Genomic DNA, 21,723 nt, shown 5'->3' with positions numbered 1-21,723 from the left:
CAGAGCCTCGGGCCACTTACCCACAGCTATCCCATGTGCCGTGCACAGGACAGCACATGGCCAGCAGGACAACGAGGAGGAGGAGAACATCCATCACTACCAGCAACATGTGGCAGCTGCAAGAACGAGGGCTTGTCACCACCAGTGTGGCTGCCGACGTACTGCCTGCAGGATTCCTGTTGCCTGGGGTTCTCTTGGATGCGGGGCTGATGTCACAGAGTGCCTGGTTCCAGGTGCTGGGCGTGGTGGCGGTGGGGGAGGGACGGGTGGCAACAGGAGGGGTTCCAAGCAGGACTGGAGGCAGAAGCTGGGATTGCACACCCCCGACAGAGCCTTGTGGCATGCCCTGCTTGCACGATCAGGGTGGGCAGGCCCCGTGGCAGGCAGCAGCGCCTGGCTCCCAGCTCTGCCTGCTAACAGCTCACAGGGCAGCACCCAGCGTGGCCTCGCAGCCTCTTTGGGAAGTTCCCTGCCGCCCTGCTCTCTGCAGCCCTGTGCCACCGGCTGCTTCCCAATAAACAGACACACAACAAAGAACACAATGACTACAGCAGCATGCGCGTGCTTGGGTGTTGAAGAGCCAATCTTTTGATGGCCGTGGCAGGCAAGCAGTGCTGGGCAAGCCAAATAAGCCAAGCACAGCCCAGCGACGTCAACCTTCCTGCACAAAACACAGTGAAATGCAGGTGCAGCACACTCCTCACTGGCGATGTCAGCCACAGCAACGCGCTCTGGCAGGTGTCATGTCCTTGCTGTCTGTGAGTTGGATTGCTGTTCTGGGCACACACTGACCATGGCACTTGTGGCAAGGGCAATCGTTGTGAAGCTCTAGGGAGAGAAGGATGCTCCTGCTCTCAAACCTACATGCAATCGTTGTCCGTGGCTTTGGTGAATCCTGCATCAGCCTTGTCTCATCAGTCTGCCTTCTGCCGCTGACTGAAGGAGCCTTGCTCACTCACCTGCTGGAGTGCAGGAGAGAAGCAGGAGCCAGGCATGTGCATTGCATTTGCACAGCAGGGCTAGGTCCCTGGAGGGTCGAGGGCAATGGCTTGAAGGATGGCAGCCTCCAAGCTTGTGAAAGGTGCGGCAGCTGCCTGCTGCCATCCTGGCTTCTGTGGCGAGGCATAAGGCGCACAGCGGAGGGAGCAACCGGGTCCCGAGGAGGAGGAGCGGGCAGGCTCTGTCTGAAAGTGGAAGAGCTGCTCTCAAGGCCCTTGAGGCGCAGCAGGGCTTCCTAGGCCCCAGAACTGGCCTCCAAGCAAGCGGGCTCAAGGCTGCTTTGTGTTTTGAAAAGGGACCGGCTGCCGGTTCCCGTGTGTCTGCTGAGAGCAGGCAGAAGGCGGCCTTGGAGAAGACAACTTGTCTGCTGGGGAAACCCTGCTCTTTCAGCACCAGTTTTGGCAGGTGGCTAGCGGGGAATGCCGTCAGAGGTGGCCACACTTCACAGACACTTGGAGGAAGAGATTGGGGTCATTTGGCGGAGAGGACTCTGGCAGGGACAGCAGTTCCCAGGCAAGCCCGTCAGTAATGGCACACAAGACCAAGGTGACCTAGCTAACACCCCCCAAAGACCATGTGTGTTGACAGATGGGGCAAACCTGGGAGCAAAGGGGGGAAAAAATAACTGGGGTTGGCCCCGTCTCTGGGAGGAGAGCAGGTCTGAGAGAGGCAGGACTCAGGGAAGATGAGGGGCACGTATAAGCACGGCAAATGGAGAGAAGGGGGGATCAAGGAGCCGGTCACACAGAAGCAAAGTGCTGGCTGCTTTGCTTTCCTGAGCCCTCCGCCTAATCACCACAGTACCCGCTGGCTTCTTTTGGAGAGCCACCCCAAAGCCCTTCCTTTGTGCTCTCATTCTGCACCTGCCACACGGTGGGTCCCCAGGCCTGGCTGCTAGCAAAGGCCGATGGCAAGGTAGGCCACAGGCAGCCGGCACTTGGAAAGCCCCAGTGTCTCGGGCCAGCTGCTGCTGGGAGCCCTGTGTGCATGCACAGCTCACTAGTGAACCTGAAGCTGGAGGAGGTGACAAGCAAGAGGGGAGAGAGAGCCTCTCAGGCATGTGGATGGCCTGCGGTGTCAGCCGACGTGCTTGCTCAGCCCCAGCATCCCCACCTTGCAAGAGGACCAGGCATGCCAACCACTGGCCACCTCTCCACCTCCCAGAGGCAGGAAGGACTTGGAGGTGCTTGAGCACGCATGCCCTCAGCTGCTGCCCACCTAGGCATGCCCCCCCTGCGGGAGCTGCAGAAGGGCCTGCCTCTGAAGCTGCCAGGACCGTCCTCCTCTTGCTCTGTGCTTGGGCCGCGGCAAGCCATGGTGCTGCAGCTCCCAGCTCTGTTCCTACCCAGGACTGCAGGGCATGCCTCCAGCTGAACTTTGATCTCTGGAAACATGGGCATGCCCTTTGCTTCCTCTTGATCATGCAGTGAAAGGAGTTCTTATGGCTCTGCGGATGATGCTGGAGCATGCTCCCTCCCCAAACAAGTCCGGCTTTCTGTCCAGAGGCCTCAGGTGCTCCTCGTAGCACAGAGCGCAACTCCTCTGCACTCCTAGCAGGCTTGGTGCGGCAAATGAAGAGACGGGACGCAGCTTGATGCAAGCAAGTTGTCCATTTATTAGTGATTTTCTTACACATATATACGTTTCTACCTTCTACATATTACACACTGATTGGTTAAATCTTAAGCGTAAAAAACACTGATTGGTTGATATTTAAGGCACACCGTTAGAACAATAGGAGCTTATTGGTTTACCTTGACATAGCAACAATTTCTATTCCAAAGTTAGGGGGTTTCTTTCTAGGCGGCTTTCTTGATTAGCAAAGTTACATATCGGCGCTATGCGTTCCCTTATCTGGCTACTTGTTTCTCTGTCCGTCTGGTTGCCTCCTCAACTGTAGCGGCTCAGGGGTCTGCAGTTAGCTTGTTCCTTTGTTCCCAGGCTAGTGCCCTACAAGTTCTAACAAGACTCTATTCATCAGGCTATCAGTACTTGGACTCTTGTCCTTGAGGCCTTGTCCTACACCAGGCCTAACTTTAGCCTCCGTCTGCAATATCATGACCCTATCCACTATGCTATAGCGGTTGGAACTGCTGATTTTTTGCCCATTCTCACCCTTGGGGAGCTCGGCGAGAATGATAGGTTCCCAAAAATCATCCAGTGTATATAAATCTCCGCCCCATACTTCAGTGGGGGAAACATCACGAACCTCTGTAGAAGTGTGGGCACTCATTTCACCAAAGAGGGGTTATTTCGTCCTGAGATGGCCTCACTGTATGTTCGCTGCTACTACACCCACCTCCCTTCACCCTCTGGAGGTCACACTTTTAAACCGCTTTAGAGACTCGTCTCTTGTTCAATTCTGTCGCTTAGTCCTTCTCCACCTCTTTTCCTCACGGACAAACAGAACCGCGGACTCAGACTCTGCACTCACTTCGTACCAAGGTAGGTCTCAGGCACACACACAAGAGTCTCTCATAAAGAACCTGGCAATTTCTGTTTCACTGAGAATCCTGTCCGTGACACCGATTAAAATGTTACATGCCGGTCTGACACCGGAGCATGGTTCTGTTTGTATTCTCGGGAACAGAATGAAGACTCAAAATGGAGTCAAGAGCCAAGGAACTTTATTTGCCCAACAAGAAATACGCGAATGCAAAGGGAGAGAGAGAGTGACAGATTAAGAAAGGAAGGAAGGAAAGAAAGAAGTTAAGAAGGAAAGGCTTGCAGCAACAGCTACCACCCCGGAGCTGCGGTGTCCCGACAGTCCGATACGTTTCCATGTCCGGTGGGGGAACGTTCCGTCCAATGTTGGTTCCTTTTTTTTATAGAGTTGTTACAAGCTGTTCTGCTTAACCACACCTTCCACCTGTCACCACTGTCACCGAAATTGGGAGTCAAACCTCTTAACACCATTGCAGCATTAAGCAGCAGGCACTCCTTTATTGCAGCGCTGGGTGCTCGGTGGCATCTCCACAAATCAGGCACACCTGTGTAGGTTTTACTGTTACATTTATACAGAAAATTACAAGGTCATACACTCCCAATTACAATGATTGGTTAGTAATTTGCATATAATTGTTATATTTGCTGTGTCATCCTTTTCTGTTACTACGCTTGCACAGGGGAAGGGTCTTCACCTGGGCAAGGGTCTACTTGACCTGTGGGCATGATTTTTTGGTATTATAATGAAGGTAGTTCACTTCAGGACACCTTAAAAGTTAGTTTTGTTGCCAAGTGGGACAGCTGGATATCGGCCTTGCCAAGCTGTCCAATAACTCATCCCATACACAATAGAACCTGGGCGCTCTGGTTATGGTCTGAGAGTAAGGACTAAGCTTAGTATGGTCTATAGCACAGGGATTTCAAATAACAGTCTGCGATAACAAGCAGCACAGCGATTCATACGTCACTGGTCAATAAGTATTAATGTAATTCTATCATGAAGGTTAATTCCTTAGAATAAAAATCTTCTTATAACTAGCTGTTACATAAACACAAAACATAGGAAGATTCAGTAAAATTTTGAGATAATCTGCACCACTAGGATAAAGTAATTGTGGTAGTGGGAGATCACGATCTCCTACTCAAATGCCCCCCCCCCCCCCCGAAGAGGGGGAATCCCCCGCTCGGGGAGCATGCCCAGTCAATTTAAAATGAACTGCACCTTTAAATTGAAGCAAGAAAGCAACTAACCCACAATTAGTTAGTAGGTGTAGACTTTGGGCAGAACTAACCAACTTCACTGTATAAATATGTATTGTGAGTACAACTAAGTGTTAGTTAGGAGGAGCGATCCCCCTTGCACCCGGCGCCGCAATAAACATACCTGCTTTATAACTTATCGTGAGTTATAGAGTTTAATTCTGCACGTCACACCGGCCCCAAGCCACCATCTGCGTGTGACCTTCGGGGGCCCAGGGAATACAGGGTACCAGTTGGCCTAAAGCAGTGAGGGAGTCTGAGACGTGAGCAGCTCCTGGCTTCAGTTCAGCCCGCTGCCTTTAGCTTCCACTCAGGGTGGGGGTTGAAGCGGGGCCCCAAGATAACTCGGGCTGTGCTCCTGGGCATGACCCAGGGGGCACCTGCACCACCCTCAGCTCACCGGTGCCCTAGTTCCACGCTTTCTACCCAAATACAGCCCAGCAAATGCCAGCCTGAGTGGGCCAAGAGCATCCCATGAGTGCTGCCCTTGCTGCTGGCAGGGCTGATGAGCAGTTGGAAGGACAGAGAAGAGCAATACCACTCACACTCTGAGCATGGGCTTCCAGTGTGAAGAGCACCGTGCCATCCTGGCTCAGAACAAGGGGCCATGCAGACACCTGCCAGGGGCTTCACACCCTTCAGCCGATGCGTTCAGTAATCCTTGCAGCACTGTACTGTGTTACTCCACCGGACTGGTTTTTTTAAACTGGTGTTTCACATTCACCTGGCAAACACCACCCCAGAAGCTCAGAGCTCTGTCCCCACCTCCAGCATTGCGTCTGACCTCAGCCCAGGCGGGTGGCTGGTGCGTGACCGCAGCTGTGGTGCTGTTTCCTTCAAAACACGGTTGCTTGAAGTTTTCTGGGGTTTTGCTTTTCATTCAAAAATAACGTAAGAAACAAAATCACTTGTTTAACACCAGCTGTCCTGGCCTTTTCTTTTTGCCGGGAGGACAATCCTGGCAGGGCACCAAGACTGGGAGCGAACCCCCCCATGCCACAGCAGCACCGGTGGGGACGGGAGGTGCCGGCAGCTCCAGGAAGCTGTGCCAAGTCTCAGCCCAGCCTGGAGAGGCCAGCGAGGGCTGGGGGGCTCCAGGCACAGCGGTGGTGCTGGCATGCCCCCCAGGGACGGCACAACCTCCAAGGAAAAAAGGGGAAAAGGCTCCAGCTGGGGCTACTCACCCGCTTTGGTGGTGCAGGCAGCACCCAAGGAGGGGTGGGAGGTGGGGGCTCGGTGTCTATAGGAGGTGGTGGGGGTGTTCATAGGGTGCAGCTGGGTCCCAGCGTCAGCAAATGGGGCAGAGAGTGGGAGAGGGGCTGAGCTGGGAGCCATGAGCACCAAAGGCATCCTTTGCAGGATTTGTATCCTGCAAATGCCATTAGTCCTGGGGGTGCTTTGAAGCCCATTGATGCCTGAGCCCAGCCCTGGGGTGCAGGATGGTCCTTTGCTGGCTCTGCTCTGATGCCTACTGCTTTGCCCTGAGTGCTCCCAGTTATCCCAGTGCAGGTGGCACTGGGGGGACCCCAAATCCTGATGGATGTACCTGGGCACCCCCAAAGTGGTCCTTTAGCACCCATTTTTTCCCTGAAAACCCAAACCCACCGAGGGAAACATCTCCGCAGAGTGGATCCCTGGGGAATGCAGCAGGGTGGGCAAAGACGGGGTCTGTCACTGTGTGTGCAGGAGGTCTGGGGGCTTGTGTCATGCTCTCCCCCCCAGCATCCCCTGTGTACACAGCCACATGTCCCCAGCTGTGACACCCCCAGGTTCCCCCTGCCCCACTGCTTCCAGGGACAGCAGTTTCCCTGCCCGGTACCTCTCCACTCACAACACAACTTGAGACAGGTCTCAGCACACAGTTGGGCTTTCCCCCATCTGATAGGGAGTGGACTGGGGGCAAAAGGGGGCTGGGGAAAGCAACTCCAAGCCGTGGGGGTGGCATAAGGGAAAGGAGGGGACACGTCCCACCAGCTTTGGGAGCAGGGAAGGGCTTGTGGTGTTTTGCTCTGGAGGTGGGGAGCATCAGCTGCCCTGGGCTGGGCAGCACTGGGGTCGGTACCTCCCTCTTCCCATCAATGGCAGCGCTGGAAGAGGGAGAGGGGGTTTCTCCAACAGGAGAGAAGCAAACCGGTGCGGGGATGCTCATCCCTTGGCACAAGCGAGAACAAACCAGCAGGCTCCAAGTGGGATTCACTTCTGGCACTAAGCCGTGTCCGGCTGCTGCCCTTCTCCCTGAGGTCCCCATTCCCTACCATCTTCAGCAGCACCTGAGCATCATCATGACCCTGCTGCACCGCCCGGCTCCCCCAGACCCCCTTTGGGGCCATCGGCTCCCCTGGCAGGGGCCACGGGGGCCAAAAGTGGGGCTCGTGGTGGTCAGGGGGGGTCAGGGGGAGCCTGGCAGCACGGGGCTGGCACAGGCCCTGGGAAGGGGTTGGACAGGGGCAATTTCCAGCAGCTCTTCTGGTACCACGTGCCCGCAGAATAAGGGGTGCTGCCAGCCGCCCCTTATGCATGAGGGGAAGATCCCAACCCAGAGCCACCCCACTCAGGCCACAGAGGTGCTGCACTGCCCGTCATCCTTTATTGCTACTGCCTTCAGCTGCTTGCTCTCCTGCTCGGTGGGGTGGGTTTGCTCGGGGACCCCGACTCCCGCTCAGCTGCCGTGGTGCTGGAGCCGCTCTGAAGGGGCTGGACGAGGAGCCCCGGTGGCGCCTGGCAGAGCTGCCCATGGGATGAGGCTGGCCTCTGCTCCAGCGAGGCCACGGTGCCTGGGGTCGAGAATCAGGGCTTAGCCCCCCTGCAGCCCTAGGGGTGGGAAATGGCTGTGTGCAGCTCTGCCAGCCCAGGACGGGGCAGGCAGCAGTGGCACCTGCCCGGCCAGAGACACCCCGAAATGTGGTCCTGGCCCACACTCTGAAGCAGACAGGCTGTAGTCCCACACTGGCCAGGGCTGCCCCACCATTGCCACCCACCTCACTCCAGCTCCAATGTGGGGACCAGTTGCCCCATGTGCCAGCCCTCCCCCTCCATCCCATTTCACCCCTCCCCATCCCACTCCAGACTCCATCCCACCCTGCCTGGCTGGGGGCATCGACCCCTGCTCGCCCCCACCCACTGGCTGACAGTAGGGTGCCCTCTCCCCCCCCGGTACCCCAACAGACCATACCCAGCTGGCAGCTCAAGGACCCAACCCTCCGGGGCTGTGAGAGCAGGTGGCCGGTGTCCTGGGCATCCCTCTGCCTTGGGGACAGCTTGGCCTTGTCCCTCGGGAAGCCTGAAAGAAAGACCAGAGGGAGGCAGGCTGGAGGGCACCAGGGTGAATATGGCTTCATGCCAACACTTCTGTCCCCTTGGCACCCGCTGGATCCCCTCCCCAAGCGTGCCTTAGCTGTACCCTCCTTGCCCACAATCACAGGCAGCTGCTTGTCCGGCCAGTCCCTGGGGATGCGGCTGTCTTGGCCCAACAGCTCCATCTTGTCGTGCTGAGAAGGAGAGAGCAGCCTGGCTGACACATGGGGCTGAATTCAGCATCCCCAGGCAACCCTCCCACACCCAGCTCTCCCTGCGGAAACTGAGTCATGCATCCCTCCCAGTGCTCAGCATCACCCTCCCAGCCTTGGTCACCCCACCAGATCCCTACCTTTGTCATCCCTACCTTGATGGGGCACAGGATAGGGGGCTGGAGTGGCCATAGAGCACCCGGTGGGTGAGGCTGCTGCGGAGCTGAATTTTGGCGACTTATCTCACAGGAGGCACCTGATGCCCCAGCAAACCTGAGGTCAGGCTGAGACCAGGCACAGCTCATCACGTGGCTTCTGCACCACTGAGGCAGAAAAATGGGCTCGATGGGGCAGCGCCGGGCAAGGCTGTAGGACCCCACAGGCCTGGGGCAAGAACAGCTGACCCTCCCCAGCACATCTCTGCTCCCCTGCCCTGCCCAGGCACCCCCAGACCCCTCTGCCCACACCCGGGGAAGAGCCCTCCCTTGCCATGGTATGACATCCCCAGGGGCCGGGGATGGGTCCCCGTGTCCCCCACCTGTGGCCGTGATGCTGAGTTTGCTACTGCTTGATGATGGCACCAGGATGCCCAGTGAGGCAGGGGTCAGCAGCGGCAGCAATGGGATGGCCGTAATTCTCCTGGAGAAGGCAGGAGCCACGGGTGGGTGACAGGGGGCAAACAACCAACCCTGGCTCAAAGCAGCGCCCCAAAGCCCACAGGCTTGTAGCCAAAGGCATCCCCTGCCTGCTGCTGTCACGAAGGGGTCCCCACCCCCCCACAGGCACGTAGGGCTGCACAGGGACCTTGGCAGGGTTGGTCCCCCCAGGCAGACACCCTCACACCTGGGGCTGCCCAGGGCGCGCAGGGGTGCGAGGGGAAGGGCGCAGGCTCCCATGCCTGCCATCCAAACCAGCCCTCACACCGCTTTCATCCCTTTGTCAGTGCTAATTACCCCCCTGCGCCTTGCCAGGAGAGCAGGTCACAACCCAGCTCCCCAGCACTGCATGTCACACCCCTGCTTGGGGAGATGAGCCGTCACCCCCCAGCCTTGCTCCAGAAAGCCTCTGCATCCACTCCCCACTTCTGGTTTGGGAGGGCTCTGTCCTGCACGTGCCCCCTCCTCCTGCCTCCTTTCATGTCAGGAACCTGCTACCGGTGGGAGGAAAAGGCACTGATTCCTGATCAGCATCCCCACACTTCGCTGGCTAAAGTGCTCTGATGCCAGGGTACCTCGCGAGCACCAGCTGGGATAGCTGGAAGGAACAGGGTGAGATGCCCAAAGCCATCCCCATTCCCACTGCACTCACCCAGACGCATCATGGGCCTCTGTCGGCAGCACCTTCTCCTTGAGCTGCTCCAGGCTGTCCTTCCAGTGTGCCATATTATTCTATGTAATGTGTACCCTCGAGAACTTGGTGTGTGGGTGAGGAGGAAAAATCCACCGTGCGTCCAGCATGGCAATAAACCACTGTCAGCTTCCTAAACTGTCGTTTCGCTCAGAGAGCTTTCTTGGTTATGATTTTCGGTAACAGAACATGGTGACCAAACGGGACCCACTTTCCGGAATCTCGACAGACCAGAGAAATCGTGAGCACCGCAAGCATGCACCGGAGTAGTTTTGCCAAGGTTCTGAGATTCCCTGGCCAGGTGAATCTCCGTGACAGCTCTCTGGGATAACAGCGACATGGTCATAAACACTGAGGTTGCTTACAAAGAAGTCGTATCGCATTGCGAGTTGAAGTCCCCCCGGTGGGTCAGAGTCCCCCCGGGATATTTGAAGTGCACAATTGTCTAATCCATATGCTGTTATGCAGATGCCCAGAGCCCAGATTTTGCCTCACGCTCATGTGAAACTTTGTTGGATTTTGTTTGCTGGATTTTGCCTCTGTCCGGTTTTGTTTGCAGGGTTTCGTTTAGGTATTGAGTGTTTGTGATTTTGAAACTTTGTACACATGGGATCTGGTCATTCTGCTAGAGGGAGCTGGTTCTTCAGAGTTCTTTTGGGTTGTTTATTAAGATGCTGGAGCAAGTTTTGGAGTGACCCCCCCAATCAGAAAAAATGGGCCGAATATTGTCATCACTGGTGGCCCTTGTATACCTTAGGTGATCAAGAGAAATGGCCTAGGAAGGGAAGCATAATCTCCAATCCAGCATGGCAGTTCATGTTCTTTTGGTACATGCAAAGGACAATGGGAAGAAGTCCCATAAGTGGGTTGAGAAAGGACCATGGAACAAGAAGTAAATACACATTCATGATACTTGATGGTAATGTATTAATAATGATGGAGGGGAAGTTAATTATTAATTGCCTTGGTGTTGTTCTGCTTGTAGAATTGGGAAAAGGTGTTTGAAAGGGGAGAATGAAGCAGAGGATGTGCAATTTCTGGTTTCAGGGCAGTGTTGCTGGTAATAGGGAGAGATTTTTGCTGAAGGTAAAAGAACGGCGTTGGGGAAAGCTCAGGAAGAGGATGCGAGAATAAATGGCTTTCGCTGCTTTGTTTGTGGGGCAGTCAGAGCTGCCTCCCTGCCCACCCGGTGCTCTCTGCTGCCGAGTTGCTTTGGGTTTCCTTGCCCACTCTGTTACGGAGCAGCCAGAGCCGGCAGGCTTCTGAACACTGTGGGATTTCTCCTTTCAGGTCTGGTTGATCTGAATGAGGTGGGCACCTGGGGGGCTGCTCCTATGCCAGCCTAAATGGATATTCCCACGCGCGTGCAGCTGCATTCCAAAGAGCCAGACATGCACATACACACAGAGAGAGTGCCACAATGAATGTGAAAGGCAAAACAGATTGACACAGACAAAGCAATACCTTGACAAGTATCCCTGCAGATGGAACCACTGCTTACACCCATGTGAATGCAGTCCAGGCCTTTCCGGGGTTTCCAGATGTCCTGGTTTCAGTTGGGATAGAGTTAATTTTCTTCTTAGTGGCTAGTACAGTGCTGTGTTTTGCCTGTGATGTGAGAACAATGTTGATAGCCGCACTGATGTTCTTAGTTGTTGCTGGGTAATGTTTATACTAAAGTCAAGGGCTTTTTGGATTCTTGGGCCTTGCCAGCCAGAGGGCTGGGGGAGCACAAGAGACTGGGAAGGGACACAGCCAGGTCAGCTGCCCTGAACCAGCCAAAGAGGTATTCCATACCATGGGACGTCATGCTTGGTATAGAAAGTAGGAGGGTTAGCTGGGGAGGGATCGTTGCTCGGAGACTGGCTGCGCATCAGTCAGCACGTGGTGAGCAGTTGTACTGTGCATCACTTGGGGGTTTTCTCCCCTTTTCCCTTTTCCTTTGGATTTTACCCTTTTCCCCCACCTTTCCATCCTAATTGTTACTATTATCATTGTTATTACTGATGTTCCTACCTCTTTATTCTGTTTAAATTATTAAATTGTTCTTATCTCTACCCTCAAGTTTTACATTCCTTTCTGATTCTCCTCCCCAGCCCTCCGGATGAGGGGGAGTGAGCAGGCGGCTGCGTGGTGCTTGGTTGCCGGCCGGCATGAAACCATGAGACCAGAGGATGAGGCTACTGAAAGAGAAACACAGCTTCACTCCCTGGATTCATAAGCACAGCGTGTTCATAGATGCCTCAGATAACAGTCTGGAAATTAAGTCCATGTCATATGTGGGGCTCAAAGCCAAGGCTCCCTCAGCAGTGCCTGGTGCAAGCCTTGGGTTTTTCTAGATCTCTGTTTCCTGGGCCCTGAGAGTCCACGTTCAAGTTCGCTTGCGCCTCATACAGACGCACACAGGGATCCCACCAGGAGCGGGCCTAAGGCATTCTGTGCTTCCAACTGCCATCCCCAAGGCCCTGAGCCCCGCAGTGACCTGCCTTCCCTTGTTCCACTGCACCCTCATCCTCCTTGCTCAGCAGGCAGAGCTTCAGCCCTTTGCTGTGACCCTTTGTGCCCGACTTGTCTGCCCGCAGCCTGCTTCCTTCGGCAGGTGCCGGGTGTGGAAGTCCTGGCCTTGCACACGAGACTGAAGAGGACTGGCGCCTGGTTAGCCACAGAACTGAAACACTTTATTGCAGGGACTCAGCCAGCTGAGCTCTTCCGTTGAGAGGAGCGCGGGCAGGACAGAGCAGGCCTTTGACACTGAGGCCGCCATTGCATCAGCAGGCATTGCCCCAGCAGGAAATGGTGGTGGTGCGCTGCAGCCAGCCCTGGATCCTCTTTGTCCTGCTGAAAAAACCTATTTCCTGCTTAGGTACTGCAGGAGTTCATGCAGCCAAGTAAGGAAATCCCACAGCTTCTGTCCTCTAAATAGGCAGGGTATAAACCTTCCTGCTTCTGTTGGTGTTGGCCTGTGAACGGGGGTGGAGGTGAAGGCTGGCTGCGGCCTTGCAGTAGTCGCTACTGCTGTGTGCAGGCCCATCTGTTCCAGGATCCAGTTGTAGAAGTGCTGGGTGGAGGTGTAGACTCCGGGCTTCTTTGCTCTCGCACAGCCCATCCCCCAGCTGGTCAGGCCAACAAGCCAGAAGTAGTCAGCGCTCTTGTCTTGGCACACAAGAGGCCCACCGCTGTCCCCCTGCAGCAGAGGAGAAAGGATGAAGGGGTTGTTGGGTGGCCACCGTCAGCCCAGTGGCTGGCTCCTTCCCTCTCGTGGCACTTCCAGAGCTGTATTTAGTGGCCAGCCAAGCTCTGGAGAAGCTTGCCTGGGAGGGGGCGGTGGGCCTGTAAGGCAGGGCTCACTCTCCCTGCGGCACACTTGTCCTGCAAGTGCTGCAGAAGGATGTTGCACGTTTGGGATGGTGAAGCTCTGGGCTGCCAAGGGCACTGGGTGGGCTTTGTGGACATAGTGCCAGGCCTCTGGGACAAGGCAGGCAGGCCCTGGGCAAAGGCGTGCAAAAGGGGAAGGGGGGTAAGGCCCTCAGCAGTGGGGACACAGCAATGGGAGTGTGAGAGGCCAGGAAAAGCCCGTGACGGTGCAGGTTTGGGCAGTTGTGGCAGGGCTGCCCGTGCTGCCGGGGCTTGGCTTGTAGCACGCTCCTACCTGGCAGGTGTCGATGCCACCCTGCGGATAGCCAGCACAGATGTTGTGGGTGTGGATGGCCCCTTTGTACCAGCCGCTGCTGTTACAGACCCCGGCATCAATGAGGTGGACCTGGGCCTCCTGCAGCACATATGCCGATCCTCCATCTGTGAAGAGCACAGAAAGAAATGAACACCCAGCAGCTCATTGCCAGTTCTCCTTCCCTGCGTGACTGAAGCCCTATCCCGGGGCTCGGCTTTGCATGTGGGGAGGCGCTGGACCGCTCCTTCCTTTCTGCCTTGCTCTGGGTCAGTGGCTCACGCCTCCCTCTCTAAGAGGCATACGTCCCCACAGCCTGATTCTGGCTTTCGCCTCTGCCGTCAGGAAGAGCAACCTGCCTCCCCAAGCTGGCCAAGCTTGCACTCGCAACGTGACTATATTTTGGGAGCTCACCTCTTGCAATCCTGGCACCCCAGCCACTGACGTAGCACTCTGTCAGCTCTGAGACTCTCAGTGAGGCATCGGGCACGCAGGCAAGCTGTACATAGCTGTTGCACTGGACAGGCTGCTCCAGTTCCAGCAAGGCAATGTCGTTTCTTTGTGTGACATTACTGTAGTGCTGGTGAACCAGCAGTCGCTTGATGTTGCGCACCTGGGCCTCAGGTCCCAGCTGGGTCAGCCGGGTGGCACCTACCACCACCTGCCACATGGTGATGTTCCTGGAAGGCAGATGGAGAGAGGGCTCAGAGGGAGCAGAGCCACATGCTGCAGCAGCACAGCAGTCGCCCTGCCTTCTGCTTGGCAAGGCAGAGAGGAAAGCAGTGCTTGGGAGGGTGCGACAGACCACATGCTCCTTGGGCTCAAGCAGTGTCGAGCTGGAGGCTGCTGGGAAGCAGTGGCACAAGCTCAGCCTTCTCCTGAGCAGCCTCTCAGGTGGCTGCGGAGTGCCCAGGCACTGGGCGTACTGCAGGGCAACAGGACATGCCGCAGCACGTGCTGCTGTGCTCAGGGCACCTGCTAGAGTGTGGGGCTAGCCCCGATCCCTGGTCCTCCTTACCTGGCCTCGATGAAGCACTGGGCTGATGTGAGGACCCACTGTGGCCTGATGAGGGAGCCCCCGCAGATGTGCGCCATGCCTCCTTCCAAGGGAGCCTCGATGCTGACGATCCAAGGCCAGGCCCCTGGCTGGGCATTTTTGAAACCCACGACGTGTGACATACTGTTGTTCAAAGCGGCAGGCTGAAGGCCGCAAGTGCCTCTGTAACCAGAAACTCCATTCTGGTTAGCTCCATGCAAGCTTGTGCCTTTCCAGCTTCTTCCCTCCCCTCAAGGCATGGCCAGAAGGGCCGAGGAAACCTGTGGGCTGTGTGCCCACTCCCCTTTCCCCGCTTTCTGCTTCAGCCCGTAGATGAGCTGTGCCGGCAGCCTGGGTGATGGCAAGGAGCTGAGCCTCCCACATGGCCTTCAAGAACCTCTGGGGTGGCCATGGGGGACAAGCAGGACCCATCCAGAGAAGCTCACAAGGGTTGCCCAATCTCCCCCCCAGAGCCCCGGGCCACTTACCCACAGCTATCCCATGTGCCGTGCACAGGACAGCACATGGCCAGCAGGACAACGAGGAGGAGGAGAACATCCATCACTACCAGCAACATGTGGCAGCTGCAAGAACGAGGGCTTGTCACCACCAGTGTGGCTGCCGACGTACTGCCTGCAGGATTCCTGTTGCCTGGGGTTCTCTTGGATGCGGGGCTGATGTCACAGAGTGCCTGGTTCCGGGTGCTGGGCGTGGTGGCGGTGGGGGAGGGACGGGTGGCAACAGGAGGGGTTCCAAGCAGGACTGGAGGCAGAAGCTGGGATTGCACACCCCCGACAGAGCCTTGTGGCATGCCTTGCTTGCACGATCAGGGTGGGCAGGCCCCGTGGCAGGCAGCAGCGCCTGGCTCCCAGCTCTGCCTGCTAACAGCTCACAGGGCAGCACCCAGCGTGGCCTCGCAGCCTCTTTGGGAAGTTCCCTGCCGCCCTGCTCTCTGCAGCCCTGTGCCACCGGCTGCTTCCCAATAAACAGACACACAACAGAGAACACAATGACTACAGCAGCATGCGCGTGCTTGGGTGTTGAAGAGCCAATCTTTTGATGGCCGTGGCAGGCAAGAAGTGCTGGGCAAGCCAAATAAGCCAAGCACAGCCCAGCGACGTCAACCTTCCTGCACAAAACACAGTGAAATGCAGGTGCAGCACACTCCTCACTGGCGATGTCAGCCACAGCAACGCGCTCTAGCAGGCGTCGTGTCCTTGCTGTCTGTGAGTTGGATTGCTGTTCTGGGCACACACTGACCATGGCACTTGTGGCAAGGGCAATCGTTGTGAAGCTCTAGGGAGAGAAGGATGCTCCTGCTCTCAAACCTACATGCAATCATTATCCGTGGCTTTGGTGAATCCTGCATCAGCCTTGTCTCATCAGTCTGCCTTCTGCCGCTGACTGAAGGAGCCTTGCTCACTCACCTGCTGGAGTGCAGGAGAGAAGCAGGAGCCAGGCATGTGCATTGCATTTGCACAGCAGGGCTAGGTCCCTGGAGGGTCGAGGGCAATGGCTCGAAGGATGGCAGCCTCCAAGCTTGTGAAAGGTGCGGCAGCTGCCTGCTGCCATCCTGGCTTCTGTGGCGAGGCATAAGGCGCACAGCGGAGGGAGCAACCGGGTCCCGAGGAGGAGGAGCGGGCAGGCTCTGTCTGAAAGTGGAAGAGCTGCTCTCAAGGCCCTTGAGGCGCAGCAGGGCTTCCTAGGCCCCAGAACTGGCCTCCAAGCAAGCGGGCTCAAGGCTGCTTTGTGTTTTGAAAAGGGACCGGCTGCCGGTTCCCATGTGTCTGCTGAGAGCAGGCAGAAGGCGGCCTTGGAGATGACAACTTGTCTGCTGGGGAAACTCTGCTCTTTCAGCACCAGTTTTGGCAGGTGGCCAGCGGGGAATGCCGTCAGAGGTGGCCACACTTCACAGACGCTTGAAGGAAGAGATTGGGGTCATTTGGCGGAGAGGACTCTGGCAGGGACAGCAGTTCCCAGGCAAGCCCGTCAGTAATGGCACACAAGTCCAAGGTGACCTAGCTAACAACACCCAAAGACCATGTGTGTTGACAGATGGGGCAAACCTGGGAGCAAAGGGGGGAAAAAATAACTGGGATTGGCCCCGTCTCTGGGAGGAGAGCAGGGCTGAGAGAGGCAGCACTCAGGGAAGATGAGGGGCACGTATAAGCACGGCAAATGGAGAGAAGGGGGGATCAAGGAGCCAGGATTCAGGCATGTGGATGTCCTACAGTGTCAGCCAACGTGCTTGCTCAGCCCCAGCATCCCCACCTTGCAAGAGGACCAGGCCTGCCAACCACTGGCCACCTCTCCACCTCCCAGAGGCAGGAAGGACTTGGAGGTGCTTGAGCACGCATGCCCTCAGCTGCTGCCCACCTAGGCATGCCCCCCCTGCGGGAGCTGCAGAAGGGCCTGCCTCTGAAGCTGCCAGGACCTTCCTCCTCTTGCTCTGTGCTTGGGCCGCGGCAAGCCATGGTGCTGCAGCTCCCAGCTCTGTTCCTACCCAGGACTGCAGGGCATGCCTCCAGCTGAACTTTGATCTCTGGAAGCATGGGCATGCCCTTTGCTTCCTCTTGATCATGCAGTGAAAGGAGTTCTTATGGCTCTACGGATGATGCTGGAGCATGCTCCCTCCCCAAACAAGTCCGGCTTTCTGTCCAGAGGCCTCAGGTGTACCTCGTAGCACAGAGCGCAAAGTCCACTCCCCTGCACTCCTAGCAGGCTTGGTAATGTCCGCAACACACAGCGTGCTAACCCAGCACTCCGATAATCAGAGGTGTCACGGAGCCAAAGCCACCACGGAGCCCTCAGGCTGAGCGTGGTCACTTGTGGGCGGAAGGGGGTCTGCTGGCTCTGCAACAGGGATCCCATGTGGAGCAACCTGCGGTGACGCAATTGGAGGCAGACTGAAAAAACACTATGTCTGCGTGGCTGGGTTTGGACAAAATGGCCTTTCTTGTTTATACAAATTTTTATAACTTAGACAGTACATGTGTCAGTCCCTGATAGGTTTTTGTGTTCGTCTTCTTGCTTGCTATTTGCTGTTGCTGTAGGTGCCCGTATGCTGTGGTTCTAAATTCCAGTTCTTCACATCCTGTTGACATACCTGACAATTTGTGGCTGTCTTAACGGTACAAGACTAAGTCTTTGAAGTCAACTAACTTGTCTGCAGACCCACTGAATTCACCAACTTTTCCCCCTTTTTGTTTCTGAACAACTAGTACCATTTTTGCCGTGTGCTGCAGGGCCCTTGCAAAGACGATGGCAACAAAGGCATTATCAAACAAAGAATACTGCCAATTGAGTGAATTGATGACCAAAAGGATGACATTTTCTCAGATTTTGATAACTTGTTGCTGCAATGGGGTACCTAAAATCCATGCAGCACATACCATCACAATCCTCACAGCCGTGTCCTTGAGCCAACATCAAAAGGCAATAGTTGCTCTGTTTTGTATGTCATAGTGGCAAATTTGACTCAAGTTTTTAACTGCCTAACTGTAGAGGGATTTTTAAAGGACCGAGGACATATGTTACCATTGTCTGGGTTGGAGAACCCAGGCCTGTTAGTTGAAGCTGCAGAGCAGCTTTAACTTGTCCTGGGAACAAGCAGTGGGAGAAGGAAAACAAGCTATGCACAAACAAGAAGCCAGGTGCAGAGCAAGTCCTGGGAACTGCAAAATCAGCACACTCTGATCAGGTGCCTGCAGCATGCTCACCAATCAGCGACACAGACCCCTACATGGCCCAGAGACTTTTATCCAATCAGCTGTGTGCAAAGTCGGGTGAGCGGTCGGTTTAAGTTATAAATATGACCTGTTTGTTTAATAAAGGGAGCACGGCATGTAGCCATATTGGTGTGATTGTCGTGACTTGGCCGACTCTCCACGGGGGACCCACTTAGCCTAACAAACAAGGTGATTTAACTCTTGAATGCTTTCCCTGCTGTTGCTCCGGATAAGAGAAGAACCACTGCAATACGTTCCCATCAGTTCCATAAATCAACTACATCATTACATGCTTCATCCAACGTTATTTTGCCTTTGAGCACATTATGCTTATCAACTGGTTGACGTGTTGATTTGTGCAGGTGTCATGGTCCCATCATGGCTCCTACTACAATAGCATCAACTTAAAAACAACTATCGACATTAAAAGTGCAAACAATATCAACTTCTTTTGGATTAACATTATACAGAGGTAATCATCCCAAATATCAAAGCTTTCAGTAACATTCTTCATTCCCCACATTCTTTGTCAAAATCGTACATTCACTTTTTTGCAACAATGTCTGCAAGTCAGTTTTGAGGAAGGGCACACCAAAGAAGGACTGGTTCAGTAAGGAGACCACACATTAGTGTTTGCGTTGACTGGCGGCAGCAGTGCTCCCATGGTCTGGCACGCTAAGCCTCGGCCGCACACAGCGAGCAGGTATCCATCGCGGACCTTCAGCTGCAGAAACACAAGCATAACTCTCCCCCAAGTTAACAATTCACGCGGTCCCAACCAATGCCCGGTATGAGGGTCTTTCATGCGTACGAAGACACCTTTGTGCTTTTGCGGCTTGTCACCAATTGACACCAAGTGCCGCACAATGGGAGGCACCGCATGGTCAGCAGAGATTTTCAGAAAGTGCAAAACATAACATGCTTTCTCTAATCGTGCCTCTGGGGTCATTAACTTCATTCCCCTTTATTGTTTTTCAAGCTGGCATTTAAGAGTACCATTCATGCGTTCGGCGATGGCTTGGCATAGGGGAATGGGGAATACCAAATTTGTGGGAGATCCCCCATTGGGAAAGGAACTGACTGACGGGCCTAGAATTATAGGCAGGTCCACGGTCCGTTTTGATTTCAAGAGGGACACCGAGCACAGAAAAAGCACGTTGCCAGTGCCGAATGACGTCACGACTGGTCTCACCTGTGTGGGCAGTAGCAGTCATTGCACTAGAATATGTATCTATTGTAACATGGACATATTTTTGTCTGCCAAACTCATTGTAATCAGTTACATCTGTTTGCCAGAGCTGTAAAGCTTGAAGGCCTCTAGGATTAACTCCCTAATTTGGCACAGAAGTAACATTTTGACAGTCTGGGCAGGCTGCAACAATTCCTGCGTGCAGCTGCCTGAGAGAGACCCTGTTGGACAAATTGATGATACAAGGATCGCCAATTCAGATGATAGAATTGGTGGGCTATCACGTCTTGCTGATGGACCTCAGGAACAGGCACCGACAGAGCCACAGAAACTAGAGCGTCAACTCTAGCATTGCCTTCAATTACAAAACCAGGTAGGGGAGTATGGCTACTAACATGCATAACATAATACGGAGAATGGTGTTTCCGAATCTCTCCCCAAACTAAAGTCAAAATTGCAACAAGCTTGGGATTGTTGACATGGCCAAGGACAGCCCTGTCTCACTTGGGAAGGAGGGCTGCCACATATGCCGAATCAGTAACAAGATTAAGAAGGCCTGGAAAATACTGAAATGCCAAAGCTGCAGCCTGTAACTCTATGACTTGTGGGGATCCTTCCTGATATACAATTTGGGAATGCCATTGCCCATGTTTTTTCCAAGCGACTGCAGGTTTTCCCGTTTTTCCAGACCCACCTGTAAATACTGTATCACCTTTGACTGGTCGTCTCTGACTTCGTTGCTGTGGCTGCAAAGTTAGATTTACAGTCATTTTCAAAAGTGGATGAGGTGGAAATGTGGTACTGAACTTGCCCTTGAAAAGTGGCTAAAGCCACTTGAAGGGCAGTAGAGTTTAATAGTGCCCATTCAACATAGAATTGTTGTACAGGGATAATTACAGTTGGTGGATTAAGTCCAGTCAACTCTAAACATCTTTTTTGGATTTTTATGATCAAATCGGCAACAAGTTCGTACAATTCAACAGCACTTTTCTTAGGCTGCAAAGGCAGAAACAACCACTCAGGTACATGCAGTGGATCTTGCCAAGCCTGGTTCCGCTGGGCCAACGTAGCATAAGGGGAAGATTGGTCCATTAAAATAAAACCACTTAAAGGAAGCGTGATAGCTACACGCCACACATGTTGTGAAGAGATCAACTGTTGACTTCTTTCACAAGTGCCAAGGCTGCAGGCATTAAGTAACTTGGGGCTAAAAGATCTGTGTCTCCTTTTAAAAGCTGCAAAAGAGGATGCATTTGTTCATTAGTAAGGCCTAAATAAGGCCGTAGCCAATTTAGCATTCCTGCAGGTTTTTGGACATCATTCAAAGTCTTTACATCCAGATTCTATTTGATAGGTTGTGGAGACACAGTTCCCTTCAGCACATTCATGCCCAGATATTTCCAGGGCTCTTGCCTCTGAACTTCTTCGGGAGCTACATTCAATCCAAATTCTGCTAAACTATGTCTGGCACCCTTCTCAGCTGTCTCCAGCAGCTCTTTGGACGGTGCTGCTAGCAAAATGCCATCCGTGTCATCATGACAGTAAACATCTTGGTATTTGTCTCTCACTGAGCTCAGGGCTTGGGCTATAAACCATTGACAAATGGTTGGCGAGTTTCTCATGCCCTGAGCCAGCACGGGCCAGTGGTACCTTGTTGTGGGCTCAGAGTTAGTTCTAGTTGGTACTGTAAAAGCAAACTTTGCTTTGTCTTTTGGATCTAAAGGAATGGTAAATAAACCAGTCTTTCAGATCAATAACTAAAATATCCCATTCTGTTGGTATGGTGGTGGCAGATGGCAACCCTGGCTGCAAGGCCCCCATAGGGGCCATCACTGCATTGACTTTACGCAGGTCATGCAACAATCGCCATTTACCAGACTTCTTTTTTATCACTACTACAGGGGTGTTCTACGGGCTATGTGATTCTTCAATGTGGCCCGCGTCTAACTGTTCCTCAGCCAATTCATGCAGGGCACACAGCTTTTCCTGGGGCAGGGGCCACTGCTCTCCCCGTACTGGTTTGTTGATGCACATGGCTCTCGGACACAGCTTATACGACCAATGTGATCAAGTTAGTGCTGATTTATTAAAAGGCTTACAGCAATTTATACTCTTAACAAAAGACACACACACCACGCATGCGTTGTTATTCAGAGGTGATGGGCTAAAGCTACTTGTCCACGCGTACTCTAGTCATCTGTGATTGGTCCTGGCGTGGTGTCTACGTGCTGCTCTCTTGTCACGTAGCATCCTGCTTTATAACTCTCCTCGAGTTGTAGGGTACGATTCCACATGTCAACATCATGGACATTACCTGTGGTAGAGAGGGGGCGGCTCACAGTGTGGGCACTGGGCACAAGGGATGGTCCATGTCAATAGTGAATGCTGTACCACTTATCCAAAGGATGACGCACCTATGTTTATTTATATTTGGGAAATGTCCAAGGACCCTTATTGCCACATGACGATGCACAGACTGTTAAGTCCTTGGGTTGGTTATCTTTAGAAGGGACATTTTGGCTTAGATTCCTGTTGTACATGCAACG

At 54.2% G+C, this 21,723-nt stretch overlaps 1 protein-coding gene across 1 annotated transcript; it reads right to left on the bottom strand.

Moving 5' to 3' along the window:
- Positions 1-12,213: 12,213 nt before the first annotated feature.
- On the bottom strand, positions 12,214-14,480 carry LOC308061975 (acrosin-like). Its single transcript, XM_080382733.1, has 4 exons — positions 14,243-14,480; positions 13,639-13,904; positions 13,207-13,352; positions 12,214-12,741 (listed from the first exon to the last, which is right to left on the bottom strand). Exons 1-4 carry the CDS (start codon positions 14,401-14,403, stop codon positions 12,406-12,408), a joined length of 909 nt encoding a protein of 302 aa, XP_080238859.1. The 5' UTR covers positions 14,404-14,480; the 3' UTR covers positions 12,214-12,405.
- Positions 14,481-21,723: the final 7,243 nt, after the last annotated feature.

Source organism: Falco punctatus, assembly GCF_963210335.1.
Source record: "Falco punctatus genome assembly, chromosome: 4".
Lineage (NCBI taxonomy): Eukaryota > Metazoa > Chordata > Aves > Falconiformes > Falconidae > Falco > Falco punctatus.
The sequence above is the reverse complement of the archived record's forward strand: the minus strand, read 5'-3'. Positions and strand labels throughout refer to the sequence as shown.